The sequence below is a fragment of the Mustelus asterias genome, chromosome 12 (assembly GCF_964213995.1).
Source record: "Mustelus asterias chromosome 12, sMusAst1.hap1.1, whole genome shotgun sequence".
Classification (NCBI taxonomy): domain Eukaryota; kingdom Metazoa; phylum Chordata; class Chondrichthyes; order Carcharhiniformes; family Triakidae; genus Mustelus; species Mustelus asterias.
The window spans coordinates 43,747,907-43,773,660 of NC_135812.1; the positions used below are offsets into that span (position 1 = coordinate 43,747,907).

Consider the following 25,754-nt stretch of genomic DNA (forward strand, 5'->3'; position numbering starts at 1 on the left):
AAGGGGTCTATAGAGTACTCCCACCAATGTCTTCTCCCACTTGTTATTCCTTCTCTCTACCTATATGTAGTCTACACCTCCCAATCCAAGATCATTTCTTGCTATCATACTTACAAAGCAACTCCACCACCCTTTCCTTCTTGCCTGTCCTTACGAAGTCACATGCCCCTGAATGTTTAGTTCCCAGCTTTGATCTCCTTGTAGCCATGTCTCTTAATGTTGTGCTGTTAAACACATGTTGTACATTGTACAAACTAAATTAAATGAAAAGCTATTGTCTTTTTTTTACCATTTTTTCCCTATTTAGTTTAAAGCTCTCTCTACTTCCGTAGTTATGCGGTTTGCAAGGACAATGATTCCAGCACGGTTCAGATGTAGGCCATCCCAACAGTACAGCCTCATTTTCTCCCAGTACTGACGCCAAATCCCCACTTCTCCTGTGCCAGTCTTTGAGCCACATATTCATCTCTCTAATCTTATATGTACCCTATGTCAATTTGCATATAGTTCCGGTAACAACCCAGAGATTATAACCTTGGAGGTTTTGTTGTTTAATTTAGTGCTTAGCTCCTCAAACCTTCGATGCAGAATCTCTTTCCCCATTTTACCTACGTTATTGGTACCTACATAGACAAGGACATTGGGATCCTCTCCCTCCCACTGTAAGTTCCTCTCCAGCCGCGAGCAGAAATTCTGAACCCTGGCACTGGGCAGGCAACACAGCTGTCTGGACTTGTGCTGTTTGCTGCAGAGAACAGTGTCCATCCCCCTGACTATATTGTTCTCCAGTATCACTACATTCTTATGTGCTCCACCACTTGAATAGCTGTGTGTATCACCATGGTCAGTTAGCTCCTCCACCCTGTAGCCCCCACTCTCATCCAAACAAGCTGAAAGAACCTCAAACCTGTTGCAGAGGTGGGTATTCCTGCACTCTGGGTCTCCTTACCTGCCTGAGCTGCAGTCACACCCCCTCGTCCCTGACCACTTTCCAAACTGGAAGACCACTCCATAAGGGGTGTGATCACCTCCTGACACAAAGCACTCGAGTAACTCTCTCCCTCTGATACTTCGCAGTGTCGGCAGCTCAGCCTCCAGCTCAATGACTATGAGCCGAAGTTCCTCAATCCCCAACCACTTACTGCAGATGCATTTTCCCTGGAAAAAACAGAATAGAATTCCTACAGTATAGGAGGAGGAGTTTTGGCCAGTGGAGCCTGTACTGACAATCCCACTCAGGTTCCATTCCCGTAACCCCACCTATTTATCCTGCCAATCCCCCGACACTAAGTGGCAATTTAGCATGGCTAATCAACCTAACCCGCACATCTTTGGACTGTGGGAGGAAACTGGAGCACCCGGAGGAAACCCACGCAGACATGGGGGAGAATGTGCAAATTCCACATAGACAGTGACCTGAGGCCAGAATTGAACCCAGGTCCCTGGCGCTGTGAGGCAGCAGTGCTAACCACTGTGATTTTAGAAAATCATAACCAGTGTATCCATTATCCCAACAGCTATCTTTTAGGACCCCTCTCTTTCTTGTCTAGCAGAGAGAGAGGAACATTCAGCAGTCCAAATGTTTTCTTAAAGGTAAGCAAAAGAAAAAAAAATTGTGGGTATCTATTCCTTCTTAATCATGAATATGTTGCATAAAAGGATTGAGAGGCAGAAAAATAGACCCTGGACAATGTGGAAGTACAATAATGTACAAAGGAAAATAATTGTTTTACTCAAAGGACATATTTGCAGGACTCCCTGGGTTGTCCAATTCCTGAACAAGAGTCGATTTGCCTCTTGTATCTATGCAAGCCATTCTAACTGGAGGTGCATAAGCAAGACAGGATGAACCAACTTCTAACTTCTGGTCAATCACCAGCCTATTGTGATGCCCAAAGGGACATTTCGCACCAAGGTTCCAGGTCATTGCTGTGTGTACTGTCCAAAATGTAGCAATTACAACAGGTGGACGAACTTTAAATTTAAAGTAAAACTTTATTCAAGTATAGTTGAGATTTCTGAAGTATAGCATGTTTTGTGCAGCTACAAATTCAAAAGGATCAGGGGTACAAGAACCAACCAGCAGAATGTTATTTACAAGTGGTATAATGCCTACAAAACATTAACTGAGAAATTACTCAAATCTTTACAAAATTCTGCATGTATTTTCTATTAACAAGGAGAACACCAGGAACAAAAATCACAACCTGAATTATTGGGCATCTCACATGAACGTGTGTGGCCCTCACTAAGTATTTTGGTCAATAAATATGTATATGACACATATATACCCAACATTAAAACTCAAGTCTTGGGAGTTGGAGGGTCCCTTCAGCAGGCCCCTGCTTTTGTCCTTATTGTTTTGAGGATCCTGAATGTACTTGCTCAATATTGCTGCACATTAAAATGACACAAGCCTCCAATTTGCAGAACATTGAAGCCAGTTCAGACAATGCCGCCAAATAAAATGTGGTGCAACAATGTTAAAGCATGAAAATAGGTTAAACAGATATAAACAAAATAGGCCTAATATTGCCCTTGCCACAAGAGTACCATAACATAGAGGAGGAGGAGATAAGAGGAATGAAGTGGCAAAACTCACCCATCAAGTTTCACATGTGGTTTAAAAAGTTTAAGAATTAATGAACAAACCCAACAAATAGTATTCAAACTGAATCAGACACTGGATGGGCAACTCTTTATTTGGACTAAATATTAAACAGAATTTCACCACAACCTACAGACTCGAACCATACAGAAGTCAGATCAACTTTTGTGCATAACGAGAATTCAAGCCAGAACTGCTTTAAATATGCCCCAGAAACAGTACCAGGGGCATGGATCCTGACCAACAAGGAAACTCAATGGCGGGAGACAGGTTAAAATCAGAAGGTACACCATATGTCATTCCAATGGAGAGAGATACTTCCCCAATTTTTAAAAAATGGCCATCTTTAAAAAAAACTGGAGAGACAAAGTTGAAACTTAATTTAAATATAATTATAACCTATTTGTTGCGATGTTAGGCTGCAGATCCACATAAGCAATACAATTTGACACTAAGCGGTTAACCTATACAGGTTACAGTATAGGATATTCCAGCCAGCCACAGACAGCAGAGATATCTTTCACTGGTGTAACAAACCACTGGGACCTCTTTTGGTTGAGCTTTTCTTAAAATACAACAAATGTTTCACTTTTGATTATCCTTTTGCGAAATGCTGTATGTTTTAAAACAGACTGTCAGATGGGGGCTTAAAGAGAGGAAATCAGTCCATTGGAGATCAGGTGTACAAGTAGCACATTTACTGCAGGTATGTTGCTGTTTAACAAAACTCCCAAGACAGCTGCAGGTCTTGGAGCATTGCAATTTCTTTTTGAGTGAAGATGTCATTTTTACACAACACCTCAGAAAACTGCTGTAATAGTTTTATCCGTGTTTGGGTTTCTCCCGAAGCTACCATTCTGATTTGTACTGTAAGCCATCACTTCTTTTTTTGCCCCACAAAAGAATGTTGTTAACAATTACTTTTAACTTTTCCAGCCAATAGCATGTTTGTAAAACAAAACACTTGAAATTATTTCCCAAAGCAGGGATTAAGTACCATGACAAAATTTGAAGCAAATGCAATAAAGCCACCCTGAAAATTCAATGAATGTTGCAGCCAAACAAAAAGACATTTTGATTCCCAGGGAGGAAGGATGTTCTAAGGTGACGGTCACAGGAATTGAAGCACGCAGATTTAAAAAAAATACAATTACTGGTTTCAATGCAGGATAGTTTGGGTGTGCATTAAGAGTGAGATATCCCCACGTAGGGAGAGATCCAGTGGTTCGGTTGCACTAAGTGGATGGAGTACAGCTCCAGTTAATATTAAGCCAGGTTTAAAAGACTGGATCTGGGAAGTGTCACCATAGCATTCAGTCTTTAAATTGGTAGGCAAGTAGCAAATGCTGTCCCACCCCTCTACCTTCCTGATACAGCTACCAGAGGAGCAAAGATATGTGCATGTACATAACCTACTCCTGATGGAAATGGTGGACAACCAGCCTGCACAAACACCGCAGACTTTCCACAAGCTCAACTATTGGTCTCAGATCAGAGCTGTAAATAGCATCTTCTAATGTACGTTTTCGGAACAGCATAAGTAAGGATTCAGACAAGTAAGCATCAGATAACAATTAGAAAGCCAATTATTCTTGGTGACATTCAAATCAGTGTAACAGGCATTGCTTTGGGTCTAAACGACAGGATTTAGACAGCAGCCTACAGCTTAGTGCATTCTCATGACAGTCCTCTACTTATTTTACTTTTAAACGCAGAAGTTAACCTGTCTATATTAAATGGTTAACGTCCCTGCTAAAATGGGCAGAGGAACGTCATGTGGACTCAAAAGCATTTGTCCATTATCAGCAAGTCATTTCTATGACTATATTATTCACAAGCTGTCATTATGGGCACAAGCTATAGTTTTATAAAATGCAAGCTTCATCTAGCTTGGTTGAATTTATAGAGAAACTTCTCTTTGCAAATAGGTTAAAGATACAGAAGGCACTATTATAACAAGCAAGCATAACTTAACAGCATCATCCCTAGTTTACCAAATATTTGGAGGGATTCTCAAAGAAACTAAACAGCAATGTGCATTTATATAGTGCTTAACCAAATGTATTTTACATAAGGGAAATGCATTTCAAATAATGTGGCACAAGATTTGGCAAAGGAAGTGGAAATGACATGGGAAGGGTGAGAGATGTGGAAAGAGGAGGGGTGAAGAGTATAGAGGCCTACCTAAAGTAAGAAAAGTTTATTTATTAGTCACAAGTAAGGCTTACATTAACACTGCAATGAAGTTACTGTGAAATTCCCCTGGCTGATCTTCACTATTGCACCCTTTACTACAAGTAGCGACTCCTGGCATTGCCAAATAATCCCATTCACTCTTTCCCATTATAAACAATGCTAAAATGAAGGCTGAAAAATCAGAGAGCAACTAACTTTGCTTTTTTGACACTTAGATTTATTTTGGAATCAGGGCCAAACTTACTACCTATAAGGCAAAACAGTCTTCAATCAGATATAGACACCAGTGGGGCCTGTATAAGCATTCCTATTTCCCCATCACAGCCACTTTTCTCTCTATTACAATAGCAAGAATACCCTACAACCTACCCAAGAGGTGATCTGCCTCTGTAGCATGAATAGGACATGCAAGCTAGATTTCTGAAAATGATGAGAAGAATGGTTAATGGCAGGTTGATTAAAGTTGAGTGCTAGTACAACATTAGAAGAACACAAATACAAGTGCTCTGCCCCTCCTCTAAAGAGCAATGTGGAAAAGACTCCCACCTAAAGCACTAATGTTGCATTAATACCTTGAAGGTTGTTTTTACAGTTACTGCTGTAGATTGGGCTCCAGGAGTCCAATGTCCATACATTTTTATGGGACTACCATTCTGCAATGAAGAGGTGGAAATGTAGGGAGATGGTGGATGGGCAAAAGGTTCTTGTGGCATTTAGAAGACCTCATTCTTTGATGGTGCTTTAGAGCCCAAATCTTTTGAATGAAGCTTTGCCTGTGGATGATTTAGTGCTATGTAAATTTAATATCTAAGGAGGGTTCAATGGCAGCAAAATGGAAGCTTCGGAAAGGTGGCACTGCATAGTTTGAAGCACATCAGTGACATCTAGTGGTAGAAGGCTGGAATGGCTGAAGTGTTCTTTTAAACAAAATACATACAAGGACAGATTTTTAAAAGCATAAAACCTACTAATGTTTTGCACTTAAAACACCAGGCCTTTGTTGGCTACAGAATATGAACTATTGTGGCTCAATATCTGAAAGTGAAAAGTAAAATTAAAAGCTTAAGGTAAACAAAAAATAATTTATCTGTGCATTCACCAAGTCTGATAAGCACCGACCAGGCACATTTTGCACCTTATATTAGAAATGCATTGGCTGCAGTCCCCAACAGCTCATTTAAACCAACCTCCCTTTTCTTAGTAGGACTCTCTCTGACTGAATTACTTTGGCAAGTGGTACTGTACCATTTTTCCTGTCCATTAGTAAATGACAAATTATAGGTTGTTGACACAGAAAATCTGATCATATTGAATTGCAATTACTGTGCTATGTCCAGAAAGGGACAACAACAGATAGAAGCAGTATATAAATTAACTATTTCAGACACTCACCTTTATAGTTTACTGATTAAATTGTCAAGAGTTACTTGCTGATCCCATTTAAAAATTTATATTAAATCATAAAGCTCTGACTTTCAGTAGAGGACTTTAATGCAGCATTTTATGGGTCGAAATACTTTTGAATGGCAATAATAACCTTTGGCAATCTAATTTGCTTTTTTTTTGGGACATGAAATGCAGATTTCCAAACTAAAAAAGGAGAGATGGTGATATTAGCAGACACATCTGGATGGCATTGCTCTGTTGTCATTTTTTTGCAACAATGGTTAGGCAGAGTGAAAGTGTGATAAATAAGGGGAATTAATTTAGCTGCTGCCATTTTGAAGCTCTGCATTGTGCTAGCAAGCCAATCCACTTCATTAAGGTCAAATGACCAAAGGTTTTGTGCTTCATAACTCAAAACACTGAATTAAGATGGTACTCCTATCTAATTATCCGTGTGGAGAGAACATATGTTCCTCTAGCCAAACGACAGAATTTAGACAGCACTTTAGCTGGGACATCCGGCATAGTTAATTCCTCCCAATACTGGTTCTGTACATTAAATCCAGTGTCATGTTTCTCTTTCTGGTTGAAATGATGTGGTGTAGGTTTGTGAAAAATATTTAAATGCCATCTTTTAGCAGATATTTTATTGAGTTAAACACAATCCCTTTGCATTTTTGTGACCCTTTGACTCCTGTCTTTGTGCTGAAAAAATACTCCAAACATTTGGAAAACTTATTTCTAGTTGTTTTGAAAGTGAAATAAGACACAAATAAATGACAGCTCAGAGTTTGAAAGTAAACATTAAAAAAAGAGAAAATAAGTCACACACAACAAAAATCACTGGTGAATGATGCAGGAGATTCTCAAAGTGAAGTTACCAATTTAAAAACATTTTTGAATCATGGAATCCCTACAGTGCAGAAGGAGGCCATTTGGCCCATCAAGTCTGCACTGATCATAATCCCACCCAGGCCTAATCCCCACAACCCCATGTATTTACCCTACTTGTCCCCCTGACATTAAGTGGCAATTCAGCATGGCCAATCAACCTAATCATCTTCGGACTGAGGGGGGAAACTGGAGCACCTGAAGGAAACCCATGCAGACACGAGGAGAACGTACAAACTCCACACAGACAGTGACCCAAGCCGGGAATTGAACCTAGGTCCTTGGCGCTGTGAGGCAGCAATGCTAACCACGGTGCCGCTCCTCCTACAAGAGACACATTACAGATCTAAGCTGACAAGATAGGCCCCACTTTCCCTGTCTTGGACTTGATCAACACGATCCAAGCTGATAGGGGCAGGCATTACACCTCTTCCTGGGTTCGATCTGAGCTTCATCTTAGCCAAAAGGCCTACATGGCGTTTTTAAAAATTGCTTCAAGTGAAGCCTCAGTGTAACCTCACTGACTTCTGTCAAGTGTAGGATCAGCAAACTACACTTGATCTTAGCCAAAAGGCCAAGAAGTGAAATTATATCATAAATTCGAACTCCGAATTTGCATTTTCTTTGTGGTTTAAAAAAAGACAATATTTGTAAAACTGTTCCAAATTAGCACAAAGAGGGATTAGTTCCTGTTAGCTGCATTGCCGTGGAGTATTTCTTTAATAAGATGTTAACGATATAACATAAAATGGTGGAAAAGTTAAGTGATTTTATATTAGATATAAAGTCACAAACAAGCCACAGAAAATTCACAGAGAACTATATAATCAGGTATGATGTAAAACCCTCTTGGAGCTGGTGTCAAAACTGCTTTCATACTAGTTTCACCTATGGATTAAGCTTTCTTGCACCACTGAGTAAGCGTGTAAATAAATGCGCCATTGTGTATGCATACTGTATAAAATTTATTTATACACACAATTTGAATTCACTGAGTGCACACATTAAATGATAACCCACAGGTGAGTGAACAAGGTTCCCACTGTGAACCACAGCGCAGCACCGTGCCACTGAAACCAAAAGACAATTAAAAACCAGGAGGGTAGACTTACAGGAAAATAGTTTTGCTGCAATTATAAACAAAAGTTCATTACAAAACCGAGAAAGAAACACCTCATGTATGGATCTTTAAGCTGTTGTTATTGAAAATAATTAACCATATACAACTGACTGTTCAGCTTGTACATTCAGACATTCATGTATGGAGCATAGGCTGTTGACCAACGAACTTGCACTGCATAGAAAGGGGAAATTGCTGCACTGGTTAACACAAAAAATATTTTTGTACAACAGAACAAGAAGTGTAAAATTTCTTCAGAATATTGTGCTGTCCTCAGCACTTTTTTTACTGACGATTTTATCTTTGGATCAAAGAAAGCCGTCAATATTTTAGTTTCAGGTATAAATTTGATTACACACCCAAAGTTTAATCTATGTCAAAGTCCACTTGAATGATCTCCCCATTGCTTACAGAAAGCAGCAGATGCTTCAGTATAATGTCAGAATTTTACAACTGATGTATAAGCATCATCCATGTTCTAAGGGGTGCAGGTGTGGCAGAAATTTAGTACTTTCTGATACAATGAATTCAGTTTTCTTGGGTATAGATGAGATATACAGACCAGGTATTCTGTTTTATCCATTAGGTAGCATGCTGTGGCCAGTACTTGGAATTCTTTGCTGCTAATATTTGTAATGAGGAAGCGAGATACAGTCGAGGACAAGAAGCGGGTTTACATTGCTTTTGAAGCCAGACATTAATGCGAGGCTGTAAGGAGCATCCTCCATTTATCAAACATTTACTCACCCTCTCTAACAGTGCACAGACTTATAACCGAAGCTTAAAGATGGGTGCAATGTGTGTAGAAAATTGAGCCACTTAATTTGTTAAAAACAGAACCCGAGAATCTTTGCTCCAAAAAAAGGAAATGACAAATAAGATAATGTAAGAATGTATCAAATATCTTGAACCCTAAAGATCTAACTAGGGTTGCTGAAAACTATAAACTAGGATGGGTAGTTGTGAGCCGGTTCAGCTAATATAAAGGCATTTCACCCTAGTTGCAGAACAAACTAATTTACTTTAATACAATTTATGTTAATGGACACATTTACCAGCAAAAAACACACCTAATATTAAGACAAGGCCATAACCCCAACAGGATTTCCTCACAAGGCAAAAGAAAACCAGAATTGATAGCAACTGTGTTTTGGAAATGTGTGGTAGCATTCCCATTTAGTTATGTTTTTGGAAGCATATTATATATTAAAAAAAGTCTGCTGCTAGATGTTACGGATGGATTTAAAATTTCCTATAGTTAGTAAAGAAGTCATGTTTAAGACTATCATAGAAACAAGCTGTGAGAACCTTTCTGGCACAGGTTAACTTAGGGTAGGCGTGGTGATTTATAAGAAAGTTAATTATTAAAAGCAAGTGCCTTACCAAACACAGATTCTTAAAAAAGCACACGCATTATCTTATTTCATTTTTGCACTGGCAATGAACCATTTTGGAATTTCCAAAATTGCTGTTTCCTGGCAGGAACTGTAGTGATGGAATATTAGCGAGTTGGTACAGTAAGAGTCGAAGGCCCTGTGTATCCAAATGGTCTAAACGGACCAGGTATTCTGTTTTATCCATTAGGTAGCATACTGTGGCATTCTTTGCTGTAAATATTTGTAGTGAGGAAGTGAGATACAGTCGAGGATAAAAAGCTTCCATTTTCTTTAGCAGACGAAACAACTAATAGCAAAACAGTTTTGTTCAGAATTCTCATTTTCTTCAAACGCAATTTGCAATTTCTCTGATTAAGCACTGCTCACTTAATGACACCATGTGGGTTGCTACAGTGCATTTTTAAATACAATGAAATAGGAACAATATCATTGCAGATCACACTATAAAGTAAAGCACACCCCACAAAATACAATTTTGTAATTGTGTCAGACATTCATGGCACATCCTTTACTCACAATTCTGAGCAGGACTGGAGCATCATAGCAACCAATTTGGCCTAAGTAAATGGGTCAGTCTGTTTTGACCAACAGAATAAGAAGTTACTGAGAAAAACTCATTGCAGGAATGAATGGCGTCTACAAATGACAGGAATTATTTCACCAATCAAGTTTCACAAACTGACTGAGCTTGGTTTTCAGTATTAAGGTAATGTGCTGACCCACAACCTATGCATTATAGGTTAGAAATGAAGTGCAGCAAAATGGAATGTCAACGGAAATACTGTAGACTTCTTTAGAAGAAGCGTAATTAAAAATATACTGTACTTGTTAGAAGTACTGGATATTGCTTTAGACTATATTCAAATTTAGAATTGAAGAGAAAATGGCAGCTGTTATTTCCAAAATTAAATTGCAGCCCATCTTTAAGCTTTGTGTATTTTTTCAAACATGCATAATATCTCCATGTTCTGTGTATTTTTAAATATTCCCTAAATCTACCATATTACTCTTTTTCTCTTTAAGGTGTAGGGGGGATGGGGGAGGGGAGGGGATATAAAGGAAGAGAGAGGGGTGGGAACTTACTACCAGAGCATATTGCTCCGAACCCTGTATTTGCAATACAAAAACATTTTTGTCCAAAACCATGCTTCATCTTCTAGGCCACGGCAATTACACCAGTAATTTCCCTGGAATCACTGCAGTCACTGGATCATTGACTTTACCGGCAGTGAAAGACATGATCACCATGAAGTTTCCAGACTGTTACACATGGCCCACAAACACACACCCCCTCAAAACAGCAGATAGAGGCAATTCTGATATTTTACATCTGCGCCGTCTCTGTCAGGACTTGGAGGAACATTTCAGCAAGGCTTATGGGCATCTGTGAGGCTACTTTGTCAATTGTAAACTTCTCCTCTTTAATAGTTTGTCTTCCACGAGTTCAAAGGGGGCAACAGTTGCCAGCCCTTCCATAAGTTGCTGACAGGCTTGGGGAGAAATCAGTTTGCAATTCCGAAGGTCAATTCGAGTAAGGTTTGGGCAGTGTTTAAGCAGCAATAGGCACTGATCCGTTAACCGATGGCAACCTAAAAGGAACAAGTTAGAAGAAATGAGGCATTAATAAATGCCAACAAGTACTATTAATACAGGCATCATTGCATTAAATCCATTTGCATATTTTCCCTCTGTTTTAGAATGGCTGACTTGCATTGTTTAGTAATTAGAGGTTTCTGTCACTCTCCAGATTAAAACTGTGGTATGCGCAGTCAAAGAACAAAGAACAATACAGCACAGGAACAGGCCCTTCGGCCCTCCAAGCCCGCGCCGCTCCCCGGTCCAGGATTGAATCCTGAATCCAGAATCCCCGCCCAATTTTCCAGCCTATCTACATACCAATATCCTATCCACCGAGCTGTCCCTCACAGCTACGATGCTTTGTTCATCACAACCTATTAACTCACCCCCACCCCCCCATTCCAGACCATGTGATCTCCAGGGAGAGGCGAAAACCCAGAGTGAAAACCCCCAGGGCCAATATGGGGAAAAAAAAATCTGGGAAATTCCTCTCCGACCCCGAGGCGATCGAAACGAGTCCAGGAGATCACACTGGCCCTGATCGGAAAATGCTTCCCAACCCTAGTCATTTCCACTTCCACGAACACCATATGAATTCCCTGCCCCCGAGACAGGTTCCCAACTATCCGCAGTCTCGCTCTGTACTGGCACCAGCAAGATGATCATAGAATGAAGCCTTGAAACGAGAAACAAGGAACAATTAGCCCGCGCAGCTCCCTGGTCCAAACTAGACCGCTCTTTTGTATCCCTCCATTCCCACTCCGTTCATATAGCTGTCTAGATAAGTCTTAAACGTTCCCAGTGTGTCCGCCTCCACCACCTTGCCCGGCAACACATTCCAGGCCCCCACGACCCTCTGTGTAAAATATGTCCTTCTGATATCTGTGTTAAACCTCCCCCCCTTCACCTTGAACCTATGACCCCTCGTGAACGTCACCACCGACCTGGGGAAAAGCTTCCCACCGTTCACCCTATCTATGCCTTTCATAATTTTATACACCTCTATTAAGTCTCCCCTCATCCTCCGTCTTTCCAAGGAGAACAACCCCAGTTTCCCCAATCTCTCCTCATAACCAAGCCCCTCCATACCAGGCAACATCCTGGTAAACCTCCTCTGTACTCTCTCCAAAGCCTCCACGTCCTTCTGGTAGTGTGGCGACCAGAACTGGACGCAGTATTCCAAATGCGGCCGAACCAACGTTCTATACATCTGCAACATCAGACCCCAACTCTTATACTCTATGCCCCGTCCTATAAAGGCAAGCATGCCATATGCCTTCTTCACCACCTTCTCCACCTGTGACGTCACCTTCAAAGATCTGTGGACTTGCACACCCAGGTCCCTCTGCGTCTCTACACCCTTTATGGTTCTTCCATTTATCGTGTAGCTCCTCCCTACATTATTCCCACCAAAATGCATCACTTCGCATTTATCAGGATTGAACTCCATCTGCCATTTCCTTGCCCAAATTTCCAGCCTATCTATATCCTTCTGTAGCCTCTGACAATGTTCCTCACCATCTGCAAGTCCTGCCAGTTTTGTGTCGTCCGCAAACTTACTGATCACCCCAGTTACTCCTTCTTCCAGATCATTTATATAAATCACAAACAGCAGAGGTCCCAATACAGAGCCCTGCGGTACACCACTAGTCACAGGCCTCCAGCCGGAAAAAGACCCTTCCACTACCACCCTCTGTCTTCTATGACCAAGCCAGTTCTCCACCCATCTAGCCACCTCCCCCTTTATCCCATGGGATCCAATCTTTTTCACTAGCCTACCATGAGGGACTTTGTCAAACGCTTTACTAAAGTCCATATAGACAACATCCACGGCCCTTCCTTCGTCAACCATTTTGGTCACTTCTTCAAAAAACACCACCAGGATTATCTTTTCCCCATGTGTAGATATTTTTACTTTGTTGATGGTGATTTTGCTTGCCAAGTGGTGCCAATTTTATTCCCCATTCAGACAGGAAACAAATATAAATGCTGCTTAGCTTGAGTTTTTAGCTTTATTTGGCCTGGACATATCCACATTATTAACAAATTCATATTACAAGAGTCTAGACAGGCAATTTTTAATTTTGTAGAGGTAAAGATCACCAGAGTAATTTTTACTTGAGCATAATATTTTTGTGAATGTTTTTAGTCTAACCTGAGAATCAGTGAATTATGTAAAGATGACAATCATGCCATTGGCCAGCTTGACTACACCTGCAGGAATACATTCATCCAGTCAGCATCAATAAGACAATAAAAGATGTTGGTGAGATGCCATTAACCCTTTTACCTGAAAGGTTAATTTCACTCAGTGTTTCCCGCGTAGAAGATCCAGGTGCTGTCAGAAGGGCAATCGACTGATCAGTCACATGGTTGCATTGGCTGAGGTCCAGCTTGTTCAGCATTGGCATGTGGCGGGTCATCAGTGCCAGCGAGCAGTCAGTGATGTCCAGACCAGTTAAGTGAAATTCTGTCAAGTTCCACAGTTTGCTCTGATTATGGTTCTGACCTATGGAAGACAGAAAAAGGGTAGTTTATTTCAAAGGTCATGTTAAATTTAGAGACTGCAGCACATATAACTAAAGAAACCCAAAGGATATGTAAGATAATAAACTCAAGTGCACTCTTCGCAAAAGCAACAAAATAGACAGATTGCTCTCCATTCCTATAAAGGGTCTTCTCCTTCACCCTCTTAATTGTTGTGTTGGATTTTCAAGTTTGGGGCAGAAAGTTGATAAAAGTATGTACTGCTGAAAATATAAAGATAACCTGCATCAAGTTAAAAATAGTCTGACCAGAGAGGAGGCTGCTTTTAGTCCAATTCAATCTATTTCTGAACATCAAATTTGACAATATGTAAGATTAAATGCATTTAATATGATTTCCAGGTATGAATATGATATTATGTTCCATATTCACTAATTGTATTACAGATTGAAGGGTGGGGAGGGTGTAAAGAAAGGGGAGGGAGGAATAACACTATGGAGGAGCAGATAGAGGAAGTTAGACAGAGAACTGGAAGCAGAACCTTGAATAGCAATGTTGAAAGAGAATCTGAACATAAAAATATGGAGAACCATTCCCAACATTTGGCAGTGCCAACTAATCTAAAGTGCAAACAATTTAACTTTACAGCCAGTAAGTTGTTGAAGTGCTAGTGAAGAGTCATGCTAAGAACATATTAAATTAATACATTAGTATAGAAATGAAACAACAGATTCAGTACTTTACTGCAGTAGAAAAGAGTATGATACTAAATAGTTGCCAACGGATGAGATATGTGTACTAACTCTTTGAACTGACCTACTCTGCAATCTGTAGGTGGGGAAAGCAACTCTTTCATCTGGGGGTCTTTGAGATCCTCCGCCCAGCGAAGATCGAGCATACGTAGAAGGGGGCAATTTGCTGTACAAAGCGCAGAGATTGCACTCCAAATGCAACCTGCTAGTGCCAGTATTTTCAAATCTGTCACAAAAAAGTTACACAGAAAATCTATTTAATTTAAAATGAAGACATAAATACACAGGTAGGCTTAATCCTCAACCCACAAAATATCTGAGAACATAATTCAGATAAACTTTCAAGTGGCTATTCATTCTGTGCAATTGTTTTTGAACATTCAGACTGTGCCATTTATCAGAACATTGCACTGGGCCCATTCCAAACAAAGCAGTCAACTGCTCTTCTTCGAATGAAGCCCCTCCTTAATCTGTTTTAGAGGGGAATTAGCTAGTGGCTTGCGCTACCAAATAAACCTGTTGGACTTTAACCTGGTGTTGTGAGAATTCTTACTGTGTTTACCCCAATCAACCGTCGGCATCTCCATATCATAGAGGGGAACAACAGACATTAATATAAGTTAACTTTTATTCTTATAACAATAGATAGTCAAATGTAAATGTGAATGTGTTTGCAGACATGCAAGTCTTACACCTTTTCTACAGGCTTGCGTGGTAAATGTAAATGGAAGAAAGCATTACAAGATGTGGGGCATGATAACAGCCGTTTAAAGGAGGACTCCTGCTGGGCCAGCTACAATTGTGCCGGTAACTTCAAAGGAAGGGCCGTGGAAGAGCAGGAAACCTCAGACTGTATCGCGACTACAGCTGCCAGAGAACTGCTGCTTCGTGATCAAGGACTGTTGTATGGACTTTGATTCATGACCAGACCAGTGTTTGTGTCGTGACTGGTGCTGGGAGCCATAATGTATATATATCCCCACTTTTCTGTGTTCAGAGAGAACTTTGGCTTCCACTTTCAAAGGGTCAAGTTCTCCCGCAAGCTTGTGAGAATAAAGCCTACTCTATTTTGACTCATACCAGTCTCAAGAGGTATGTTTACCTACTACAGGGCTAATTATTAAACTCTCCTAGTACAAAAAAAATCATTTTAAACTCCCATAAACAGATTTCAATTCACTATTTGCAAAAGATTCGGGCCAATATATTAGCATCACAGCCTATGTGTACCTCTTGCAGTCTTTAGAACTTCCATTAGCACCTGTAACTCTCCCGCCAAGTCACAACACCCTGACCCGGAACTATTAGCATCATTAATGTTGTAGAAGTACATTCCACATCTATAACAGTGCCACATCAGTGCACCATAATTAAATTCTGTGAAATAACTGACATTTAACAGCACTTTGATGATGCAGATGACTTTTCACTTGACAAAATATTTTTTGGCCTGCATGTCATAAAATTACATATATTAATTCAAATTTTCATGGCTGTAGTAAACAAAAATTGCAATGCCCTTCAATTTTGTAATTGTTTATGCTAGATAGAATCTAAAAAATAAAATGAATCTAAAGTGCCAAGAAAAATGGACTCAATTTTACTTGAGTAAGCTATGTTATTAGCCCATTCCGAATTCTGCTTACTTGCTGTTATGACCACTGATATTGTAACATACTTGTGTCAATATGTTATTTCTCAATTTTGTTGCATGAGGAACTAATTGTTAACTGAGCAGCATTATGAACCGTGTTAGAGGGCAAAGGTGTAACACTGGTTAATTTTAATTTTCTTGTAAAGATCCACTATTTTCAAGCTTCACTAAATTATGAGAACTGTCCATTAAAATGAATTTGTTCTGGAATGTACTGCATTACAGCAGCCCTCATTCATCATTGTGAACATCTGGTATTTGTATAACAAAATGGCACAAGATCAAGTTAAAAATAAGTCCAACTTTTGCATATAAAGTGAGGTCCACACCCAAACCTTGAAGATGTACAGCCTGAGCTATTGAGTAACATCAGTCGCTAGGGCCTCAGAGAGCCAACATGTTTATTGGGAATAGGAACCCAATTTTATGGGAATAGACATTTAGTTGAGATTAAAGTAGGTATCAGACTGAATAAATTTCTCAATGCAATCCTTCTTATGATAAACTCTGTACTCAGCAAAAAGTTTGTGTTTGTGACATATCCCCTTAAATCCAAAGCAAAACCAGAACTTCTGAAAAGAGGTGTAATTGGAATTCCTGATGACGAGGTGATCAGACTTCTGAGAAGTTAGACTCTGGCTGAAAGAGCCATAGGGATAAAATGAAAAGGTTAATTAAAGCTAACTGAGTGGTGTTCCGTTTCTACTTGTGTGCTGCAGCAGGATATAGTTATAAAACACAGAGAAACAAGCAAAGCTCTCCAAGGAGAGGTCAATTTTCTGTTTGGTAGTAAGAAGAAAATACAACTCCAGAAGCATTTGGTGAAGCAACACGAGAATTAGCCAAAAGGGACTGGATACAATAACTCCAGCATGCTAAAGAGCTGAGTATTTGTATCAGAGAACCAGATCATGAACTGAGCGTTGTTGCTCAGTTGAAAAGGTACTCTGGAAAGCTGTGCCATCAGGATTGACGTGATCCAAATGAGAGAGGATTCAAAGACTTTGGGCCTTGTCAGTGTTAACTGTATCCGTGGACTTTGGGTTAAAATATGGCTGCCAGTGAAAGCATCTTGAGGGCCAAATCCATTGAGTGGTAAAAGTGAGAGATCCTATGTACTGGAGGCCAAGTTGGAAAGACAGAGCTATAACGTGATGGCACAATTGAGTGAGTAGTGATGAGCGCGTTTGTAATTTCATGAGGCGTATGTTTGTTCTATTGACTATTTCAACTTATACAAGTGAAATTCATCTTTGAGTGAAATACCATTTATCTGTTAATGCGTGCTTACTTTTATATTAATTTTGGGTTTAACTGTTACAGCAAAAGTTTTAAAGTGTGAAACTTTGTTTTTCAGTGTTGTTTGAGATTCCTTTCTTTTCAATTGATTGATTTCACAACACTTACACACCCCTTGGTGAAGCAACACTGAAATGATCCCTTTCTCCTCCATAAGTGATTATATGCCTGTGTGGATTATATGCCTGTGTGCAGGACAGGACTGTGGACAGGTACAAAACACTATAATGATTAGGGTAATTAGCTTTGTTTTTTAAAGCCCTTTCCCTTTGCTAGAGGTGCTGCTTATGCTGTGATATTTTCGTTGCTCATTAGAATCAGCCCAATCTAGCAGTCTATTTCACAGTTTCTCACTAAATCATTCATCCCTCTCTCTGCCATTCAAACTTTGTTCAATTTTTTGAATTACTGGCTGAAGCAATCTCCAATCTCAACTTCATTTTCAATTAAGTTTCTCATTTCCATTAAAAACACAGGAAATTAATTTATTCTTCACATCACTTAACCATTTTCCCAAAGGGCTGCCCTGGGCACTTCATTACTAGTACCAAAAGTATAAATAGTCTGTTTGCCTCAAAATGGCATCTTCATAAATAGTTAAGAAAAGCCACTCTTGATTGAATCAAGTACTCAATTAATAAGATAACAAATGTTTCTATAATATAAATTTACTTTGAACTGAACTAGACAAATCTTTATCAACTAAATTCTGAAGGAAAGTGATGCCCTCCTTCCTCTCATAATGGATAGTGTTAAAGATAAATGGTACAAATCTAATCAAAGAGATGGTCTAATGTGAATAAAAGAGGGGGGTAGACAATCATCATCTTTCAGAATTAAACTGGCGTACATTTGAATGGTGCCTACCATTCTTCCAAGATAAAATCCCATTGAACATTTGGATTCCCTTATCAGTTTGAATTTGCATTTGTTTTATTTTTTTCATGGGATGAGAGTCCTGACAAGGCCAGCACTTGTTACTCATCCCTACTTGCCTTAGAGAAGATCAGCTGCCTTCATGAACTACTACAGTCCCTGTGGTGTAGGCACACTCAGTGCTGTTCGGGAGGGAGTTCCAGGATTTTGACCCAGCAACAGCGATATATTTCCAAGTCAAGATGGTGAGTGGCTTGGAGGAGAACTTGCAGGTGCTGGTGTCTCTACGCTACTGCTGCCCTCCTGGCGAGTTACTGCAGTGCACTGCTGCCACTGCGCATTGGTTGTGGAGAGAGAGAGTGTTTAAGGTGGTGGATGGGGTGCTGATCAAGCGGGCTGTTTCTTGGATGGTGTCGAACTTCTAGAGTTTTGTTGGAAGTGCACTCATCCTGACAAGTGGAGGATATTAAATCACATTCCTGATGTGTCTTGTTTATTGTGGACAAGTTTTGGGGAGTCAGGAGGTGAGCTACTCATTGCAGTATTTTAAGGTTTGAGCTGCTCTTGTAGCCACATAATTTATATGGCTGGTCCAGTTCAGTTTCTGGTCAATGGCAACCACAGGATGTTGATGGTGGAGATTTAGCGATGGCTATGCCATTGAATGTCAAGAGGAGATGATTAGATTCTCTCTTATTCAATAGAGTCTCTACTTTCTCAGAAGACTAAGGAAATTTGGCATGTCAGCTATGACTCTCATCAACTTTTACAGATGCACCAGAGAAAGCATTCTTTCTGGTTGTATCACAGCTTGGTATGGCTCCTGCTCTGTCCAAGACTGCAAGAAACTACAAAAGGTTGTGAACGTAGCCCAATCCATCACTCAAACCAGCCTCCCATTCATTGGCTCTGTCTACACTTCCCTCTGCCTCAGCAAAGCAGCCAGTATAATTAAAGACCCCACCCACCCCAGACATTCTCTCTTCCACCTTCTTCCGTTGGGAAAAAGATATAAAAGTCTGAGGTCACGGATCAACCGACTCAAGAACAGCTTCTTCCCTGCTGCCAGGCTTTTGAATGGACTTACCTTGCATTAAATTGATCTTTCTCTACACCCTAGCTATGACTGTAACACTACATTCTGCACTCTCTCGTTTCCTTCTTTATGTATGGTATGCTTTGTTTGTAAAGCACATAAAAACAATACTTTTCACTGTATACTAATACATGGAACAATAATAAATCAAATCAAGATGGTCAGTGCCTGGCACTTGCCATTATCAGCCCAGGCCTGAATGTTGCCCAGATCCAGCTGCGTACAGACACTGACTTTTTCAGTATCTTAAGAGTTGTGAATGACATTGAACACTGCAGTCATCACCAAACATTCTCACTTCTGACTTTATGATGAGGGAAGGTCAATGGGTCGAGGACACCCCCCTGAAAAATTCCTGTTTGATTTGATTTATTATCACATGTATTGGGATACAGTAAAAAGTATTGTCTCTTGCGCACTATACCGACAAAAACACTTCATAGAGTACATGGGGGAGAAGGGAAAGACAGGGCACAGAACATACTGTTACAGTTACAGATAGGGTGAAGAGAAAGATCAGCTTAATATATAATAGGACCATTCAAAAGTCTGATGGCAGCAAAGAAGAACCTGTTTTTGAGTCGTTTGGTAGATGTTTTCAGACTTTTGTATCTTTTTCTTGACGGAAGAAGGTGGAAGAGAGTATGTCCAGGGTGCATGGGGTTCTTGATTCTGCTGGTTGCTTTCCCAAGGCAGAGGCAAACATACAGCGAGTCAATGGATGGGAGGCTGGTTTGTGTGATTGTCTGGGCTACATTCACAATCCTTTGTAGCTTCTTGTGTTCTTGGTCAGAGCAGGAGCCATACCAAGCTGTGATGCACCATAGAAAGCATCCTTTCTGGATGTATCTGTAAAAATTGGAGAGAGCCGTAACGGACATGCCAAATTCCCTTAGCCTTCTGAGAAAGTAGGGGCGACGTTGGGCTTTCTTAGCTATAGCGTCAGTGTGGAGGGATCAGGGCAGGTTTTTGGTCATCTGAACACCCAGAAACTTGAAGCTCTTTACCACCTCCACTTCATTACTGTTGATGTATACAGGGACATGTCCTCCACTACGTTTCCTGAAGTTGATGACTATCTCCTTTGTTTTACTGACATTAAGGAAGAGATTGTCATTGCACCATTTCACCAAATTCTCTCTCTTTCCTGTACTCTTGTCTTGTCATTGTTTGAGATCTGACCAATTATAGTGTTATCAGCAGCAAAACTTGGAGATGGAGTTGGAGTGGAATTTGGGCATGCAGTCATAAGTGTATAAGGAATATAGTAAGGGGCTGAGGACACAGCCTTGCGGGGCACCGGTGTTGAGGATAATTGTGGAGGTGGTGTCATTACCTATCCTTACTGAGTGCGGTCTGTGGGTTAAGAAGTTGAGGATCCAGTTGCAGAGGGAGGAGCCAAGCCTTAGGCCACGGAGTTTGGCAATTAATTTTATTGGGATAATGGTGTTGAAGGCTGAGCTTTAGTCAATAAATATATGAATGTAGGGCCAGGGATACACCGTCTACTGTGGACCTGTTACACCAATAGATGAACTGTAGTGGATCCAGGCTGGGAGACTGGAATTGCCGATAAGCACCTCGAACCGGACATCCAACTCCTGAGGTTGGAAGATACAAAGGCCAGGCTAGCCACCTACACCAGGGAACCTTTACAAATAAAAGGCACTATGGTGGCCCCAGTGACTTACAGACAGCAATCAGCCTGTCTTCCACTCACTGTTGTATGGCGACACGGGAAAATCTCAAGGGTGGAGATTGGTTAAAGCAGATTCGATCAACTGGTTGGAGGTTTTCAGGCTAGGCATTGGGGGGGGGGGGGGGGGGGGGGGGGCTGTATGAGGTAATCAGTAGATACCCTGGAGTCATTCAGGAGGGCTGGGAAAAATAGAAGGGTCAAGATTTATGTTGACCCCAACACTACATCTAGGTATTTTAAAGCCAGGCCAGACCCTCATTCTATGCTGGAGAAGGTGGAAACCGAACTAGGGCGCCTTGAAAGCTTGGGTGTAATAAGGCTGGTGCAATTTGCAGAATGGGCAGCGCCGGTGGTCCCTGTTCTTAATCCTGACAAATCAGTTCATCTTTGCAGAGACTATAAGTAGATAGTTAATTGGGTTTCCAAGCTCAATAGGTACCCTACGCCCTGGATCGAAGATCTGTACACTCAAGTTAACAGGTGGCAATACGTTCTCCAAGTTGGATATGCGCCACAAATCTCCAGCTTGAATTGGATGAGTTCTCTTGGAAATATGTGACAATAAAAGCACATGAGACTCTACGAGTATACCCATTTGCCTTTTGGGGTCTGGTTGGTGTGTGCCATCTTCCAGAGCGTTATGGAGAACATCCTTCAAGGGCTACCGAAGGTAGTAGTATACTTAGATGACATCATGGGGCTGCAGAACAGGAACACCTGGCCAACCAAGAAGCAGTCCAGCAAAGATTTTCCAGGGCAGGAGTCTGCTTGATGAAGGAGAAATGCATTTTTCAGGTGGCCAAATTAACCAAAAAGGCTACTGAGTAGATAGCAAGGGGTTACATCCAGTAGAGGATAAAGTAAAGGCCATCAAGGAGACACCAACCCCAAGGAACGCCATAGAGCTAAAATCCTTCCTGGGGTTAGTTAATTATTACAGAAGATTTATGCCGAATTTGGCTTCCATGCTGCCCCCCACTTGCACACCTTACTGCAAAAAATTCCACAGATGGTCTTGGGAAGTTTCACAGGCAGAAGCTCTTTCTCAGGTCAAATGTCAATTACTGTCATCCAATTTACTAGTCCATTTCGACCTGAAGAAAAAACTTGTTTGACCTGTTACACTTCCCCATATGGGACTGGTGCAGTGCTGTCATATCGCTGGAAAGATGGAACGGAGAAGCCCATTGTGTATGCCTCCAGGACCCTTTTGATTGCAGAGCAATGATATTCTCAAATTAAGGAAGGGTTGACGGTTGTACTTAGTGTGAAGAAATTCCATCAATATGTCTACGGTTAACAAATATTCTGGAACACCGTCCCGGGGCTGTGATAGCTAACGCAGACACAGAGTTGCTTCCTGTTACCAACAAGCCTGGCTCTTTTAACAGCAGCAGAAGTCGTGATGACCCTGAACTTTTGGGAGATCTTGCCAGTGTCAGCAAGGCAGATGAAAGCCTGGATCCAAAAAACACAACCGTAACCAAAATTAGGCACATGATCCCACATGGGGGATTCCAAGAATATTCCTTGCAAGGAAAAGAAAACCTACCTACCTTGCTAAGAAGTCTGAATTTAGTGTTGAAGACAGATTCATTCTTTGGGGATCGCAAGTAATTGTACAGCCCCCAGGATGGCAATATTAATGGAATTACTTGATGGCCACCTGGGAGTATCACAAATTAAGATGCTGGCTAGGAGTAGTACGCACTATGTCTGGTGTCCTGATCTTGATTCCGACCTCATCGTAAAGCAATGCGACCTGTACTAGGAAAATCAAAAACTCCCACTGGGATGGAGTCCCAATGCGAAAACAAAAAAAGAAACTCTGATTCCACAAGGGTAGAAAGAACTTTTGCAACGGGTGATCTGGTTCATGTAAAGAACTTTAAGGCTGGTCCCAGATGGGTCCCTGGGACCATTATGGAGAAAACAGGACCAGTCTCTTACAAAGTCAAATTTCAGGATCAAACCCGAAATAAGTATTTAAGTAAATAAGTACTTAACTAAATAAGTAAGGGTGGCCTAGCCTCAGGGCCAGGCCACCCTTGCCTGAAGCACTCCTGCCACCAGCTATGGAGATAGTCACCGCCAGCCCTCAGCTTGAAGCCGACACCGCATTAGCCCCTCCGGATAGCAAAGGTACGCACTCTGAGATAGAGACTGAAGGAACGGGCTTCCAGGCTGAAGCGGAACCCTAGGAGGAACCTGCTTCAGTAACTCTGCGACGCTCCTCCGAAAAAGAAGGTCCTTTGTTTGGTTAACACCATCTGACCCAGTCAGGCCTTCAATGGACATCCACCCGAGCGCCAAGTGTCAAAAAGGACATTGATGCAGTGGAGGTGATGGGAGAGACATGGACATGGATGTTATGACAGCCTCGAAGGATCATTAAAGATCTACTCATTGGCTTTGTGGAATATCAGCTGCCTCATTAAATGAGTGGAGGCTTGTCCAATGGGAAGCAGCCGGCAGGGGTTTTTAAGCCTGCAATTTAATCAGACTGGTGTTGCAAGTCCCGAGGTGATGACTACCTGACTGTTAGCCACGGGAGCAGCCTTTTTCTTGGTTTACAGTAAAGGCTGTTGGTGACGGAACCTGGCGTATGGCTGAATTACTACAGCTGGGATCGACAGATTTTTAGTCTCTCAGGGAATCAAGGGGAAGGGACGGGAAAATGTATTGAAGCCCACGATCAACCGTGAACGTATTCAATGGCAATGAGTAGGCTTGATAGGCCATTTGGTCTATTTCTGCTCCCATTACTAACAATCCTAACAGACTGTTTATTGCCAGAGAGAATCCTGTAAGTTGATGTGGGCATTAAGAGTGATGAATGGCTAATTGGGAGCCTCACAATTGTCTAAATCAACTGCATATATTTTATTTAACCCACTTTAACTCCAAAGGATAATATATTCAGCAGTTGTTCGATTGGCTAAACTCAGACCCTTGCTCTCAAATTACAGATAGGATTTAAGAACATAAGAACTAGGAGTAAGCCATCTGGCCCCTCGAGCCTGCTCCGTCATTCAATAAAATCATGGCTGATCTTTTTGTGGACTCAGCTCCACTTACCCTGCCACTCACCATAACCCTTAATTCCTTTACTGTTCAAAAATTTATCTATCCTTGCCTTAAAAACATTCAATGAGGTCGCCTCAACTGCTTCACTGGGCAGGGAATTCCACAGATTCACAACCCTTTGTGCGAAGAAGTTCCTCAACTCAGTCCTAAATCTGCTTCCCCTTATTTTGAGGCTATGCCCCTAGTTCTAGTTTCACCCGCCAGTGGGAACAACTTTTCTGCTTCTATCTGATCTATTCCCTTCATAATCTTATGTTTCTATAAGATCTCCCCTCATTCTTCTGAATTCCAATGAGTATAGCCCCAGTCTACTCAGTCTCTCCTCATAAGCCAACCCACTTAACTCCGGAATCAACCGAATGAATCTCCTCTGCACCCCCTCCAGTGCCAGTATATCCTTTCTCAAGCAAGGAGACCAAAACTGTACACAGTACTCCAGGTATGGCCTCACCAGCAGCTCATACAGCTGCAACATAATCTCGCTGTTTTTAAACTCCATCCCTCTTGCAATGAAGGACAAAATTCCATTTGCCTTTTTCATTACCTGCTGCACCTGCAAACCAACTCCTTGAGATTCCTGCACAAGGACACCCAGGTCCCTCGGCACAGCAGCATGCTGCAATTTTTTACCATTTAAATAATAGTCCATTTTGCTGTTATTCCTACCAAAATGGATGACCTCACATTTACCAACATTGTACTCCATCTGCCAGAGCCTCGCCCACTCACTCAGACTATCTATATCCCTTTGCAGACTTTCAGCGTCTTCTGCACACTTTGCTCTTCCATCCATCTTAGTGTCATCTGCGATTTTTGACACACTACACTTGGTCCCCAACTCCAAATCATCTATGTAAATCGTAAACAATTGCGGTCCCAACACTGACCTCTGAGGCACACCACTAGTCACTGATCGCCAACCAGAAAAACACCCATTTACCCCCACTCTTTGCTTTCTGTTAGTTAACCAATCCTCTATCCATGCTAATACATCACCCGTAACACTGTGCACCTTTATCTTATGTAGCAGTCTTTGGTGCGGCACCTTGTCAAATGCCTTCTGGAAATCCAGATACACCACATCCACAGGTTCCCCATTGTCCACTGCACATGTAATGTTCTCAAAGAATTCCACCAAATTAGTCAAACATGACCTGCCCTTCATGCGTCTTACCAATGGGACAATTTATATCCAGATGTCTCGCTATTTCTTCCTTGATAGATTCAAGCATTTTCCCTACTACAGAAGTTAAGCTAACCGGCCTATAGTTACCTGCCTTTTGTCTACCTCCTTTTTTAAACAGTGGCATCACATTTGCTGTTTTCCAATCTGCGGGAACCATCCCAGAGTCCAGATTTCCTCTTCTGTTAAATTCCATTCAAATAGTAAGAGTCGTTCCTATAATGTGGACTGAATACGCCTTTATTTCAATGACTTGCAACATTCTGCACTTATTTTACTTTGCATTATGATGCATTCACAATCATACATTGGATGCCAATATGTGCACCCCACCCCTCTAGGGATGCTCAGCATTGCTCAGGCCCCAACTCTGGATTCAAGCTTCATTTAACTATAATTTGAGCGACACTGAGAAGAGGAATATCGCCGGGGCGGAGCGCGAGAA

At 41.2% G+C, this 25,754-nt stretch overlaps 1 protein-coding gene across 6 annotated transcripts in view; it reads right to left on the bottom strand.

The window, feature by feature from the left end:
* Positions 1-1,984: 1,984 nt before the first annotated feature.
* LOC144501401 (lysine-specific demethylase 2B-like) overlaps positions 1,985-25,754 on the bottom strand; it is a 192,699-nt gene continuing 168,929 nt past the window's right edge. For 4 of the 6 annotated variants that reach the window (XM_078225123.1, XM_078225124.1, XM_078225122.1 and 1 more), the window contains 3 exons: positions 14,480-14,641; positions 13,467-13,685; positions 1,985-11,187 (listed from right to left, as the gene is read on the bottom strand). In XM_078225123.1, the coding sequence (XP_078081249.1) occupies positions 10,991-11,187; positions 13,467-13,685; positions 14,480-14,641 (578 nt within the window). In that variant the 3' untranslated portion in view covers positions 1,985-10,990. The remainder of the gene's footprint in view (positions 11,188-13,466; positions 13,686-14,479; positions 14,642-25,754) is intronic. The other 2 variants (XM_078225125.1, XM_078225126.1) reach the window with 1 other exon arrangement.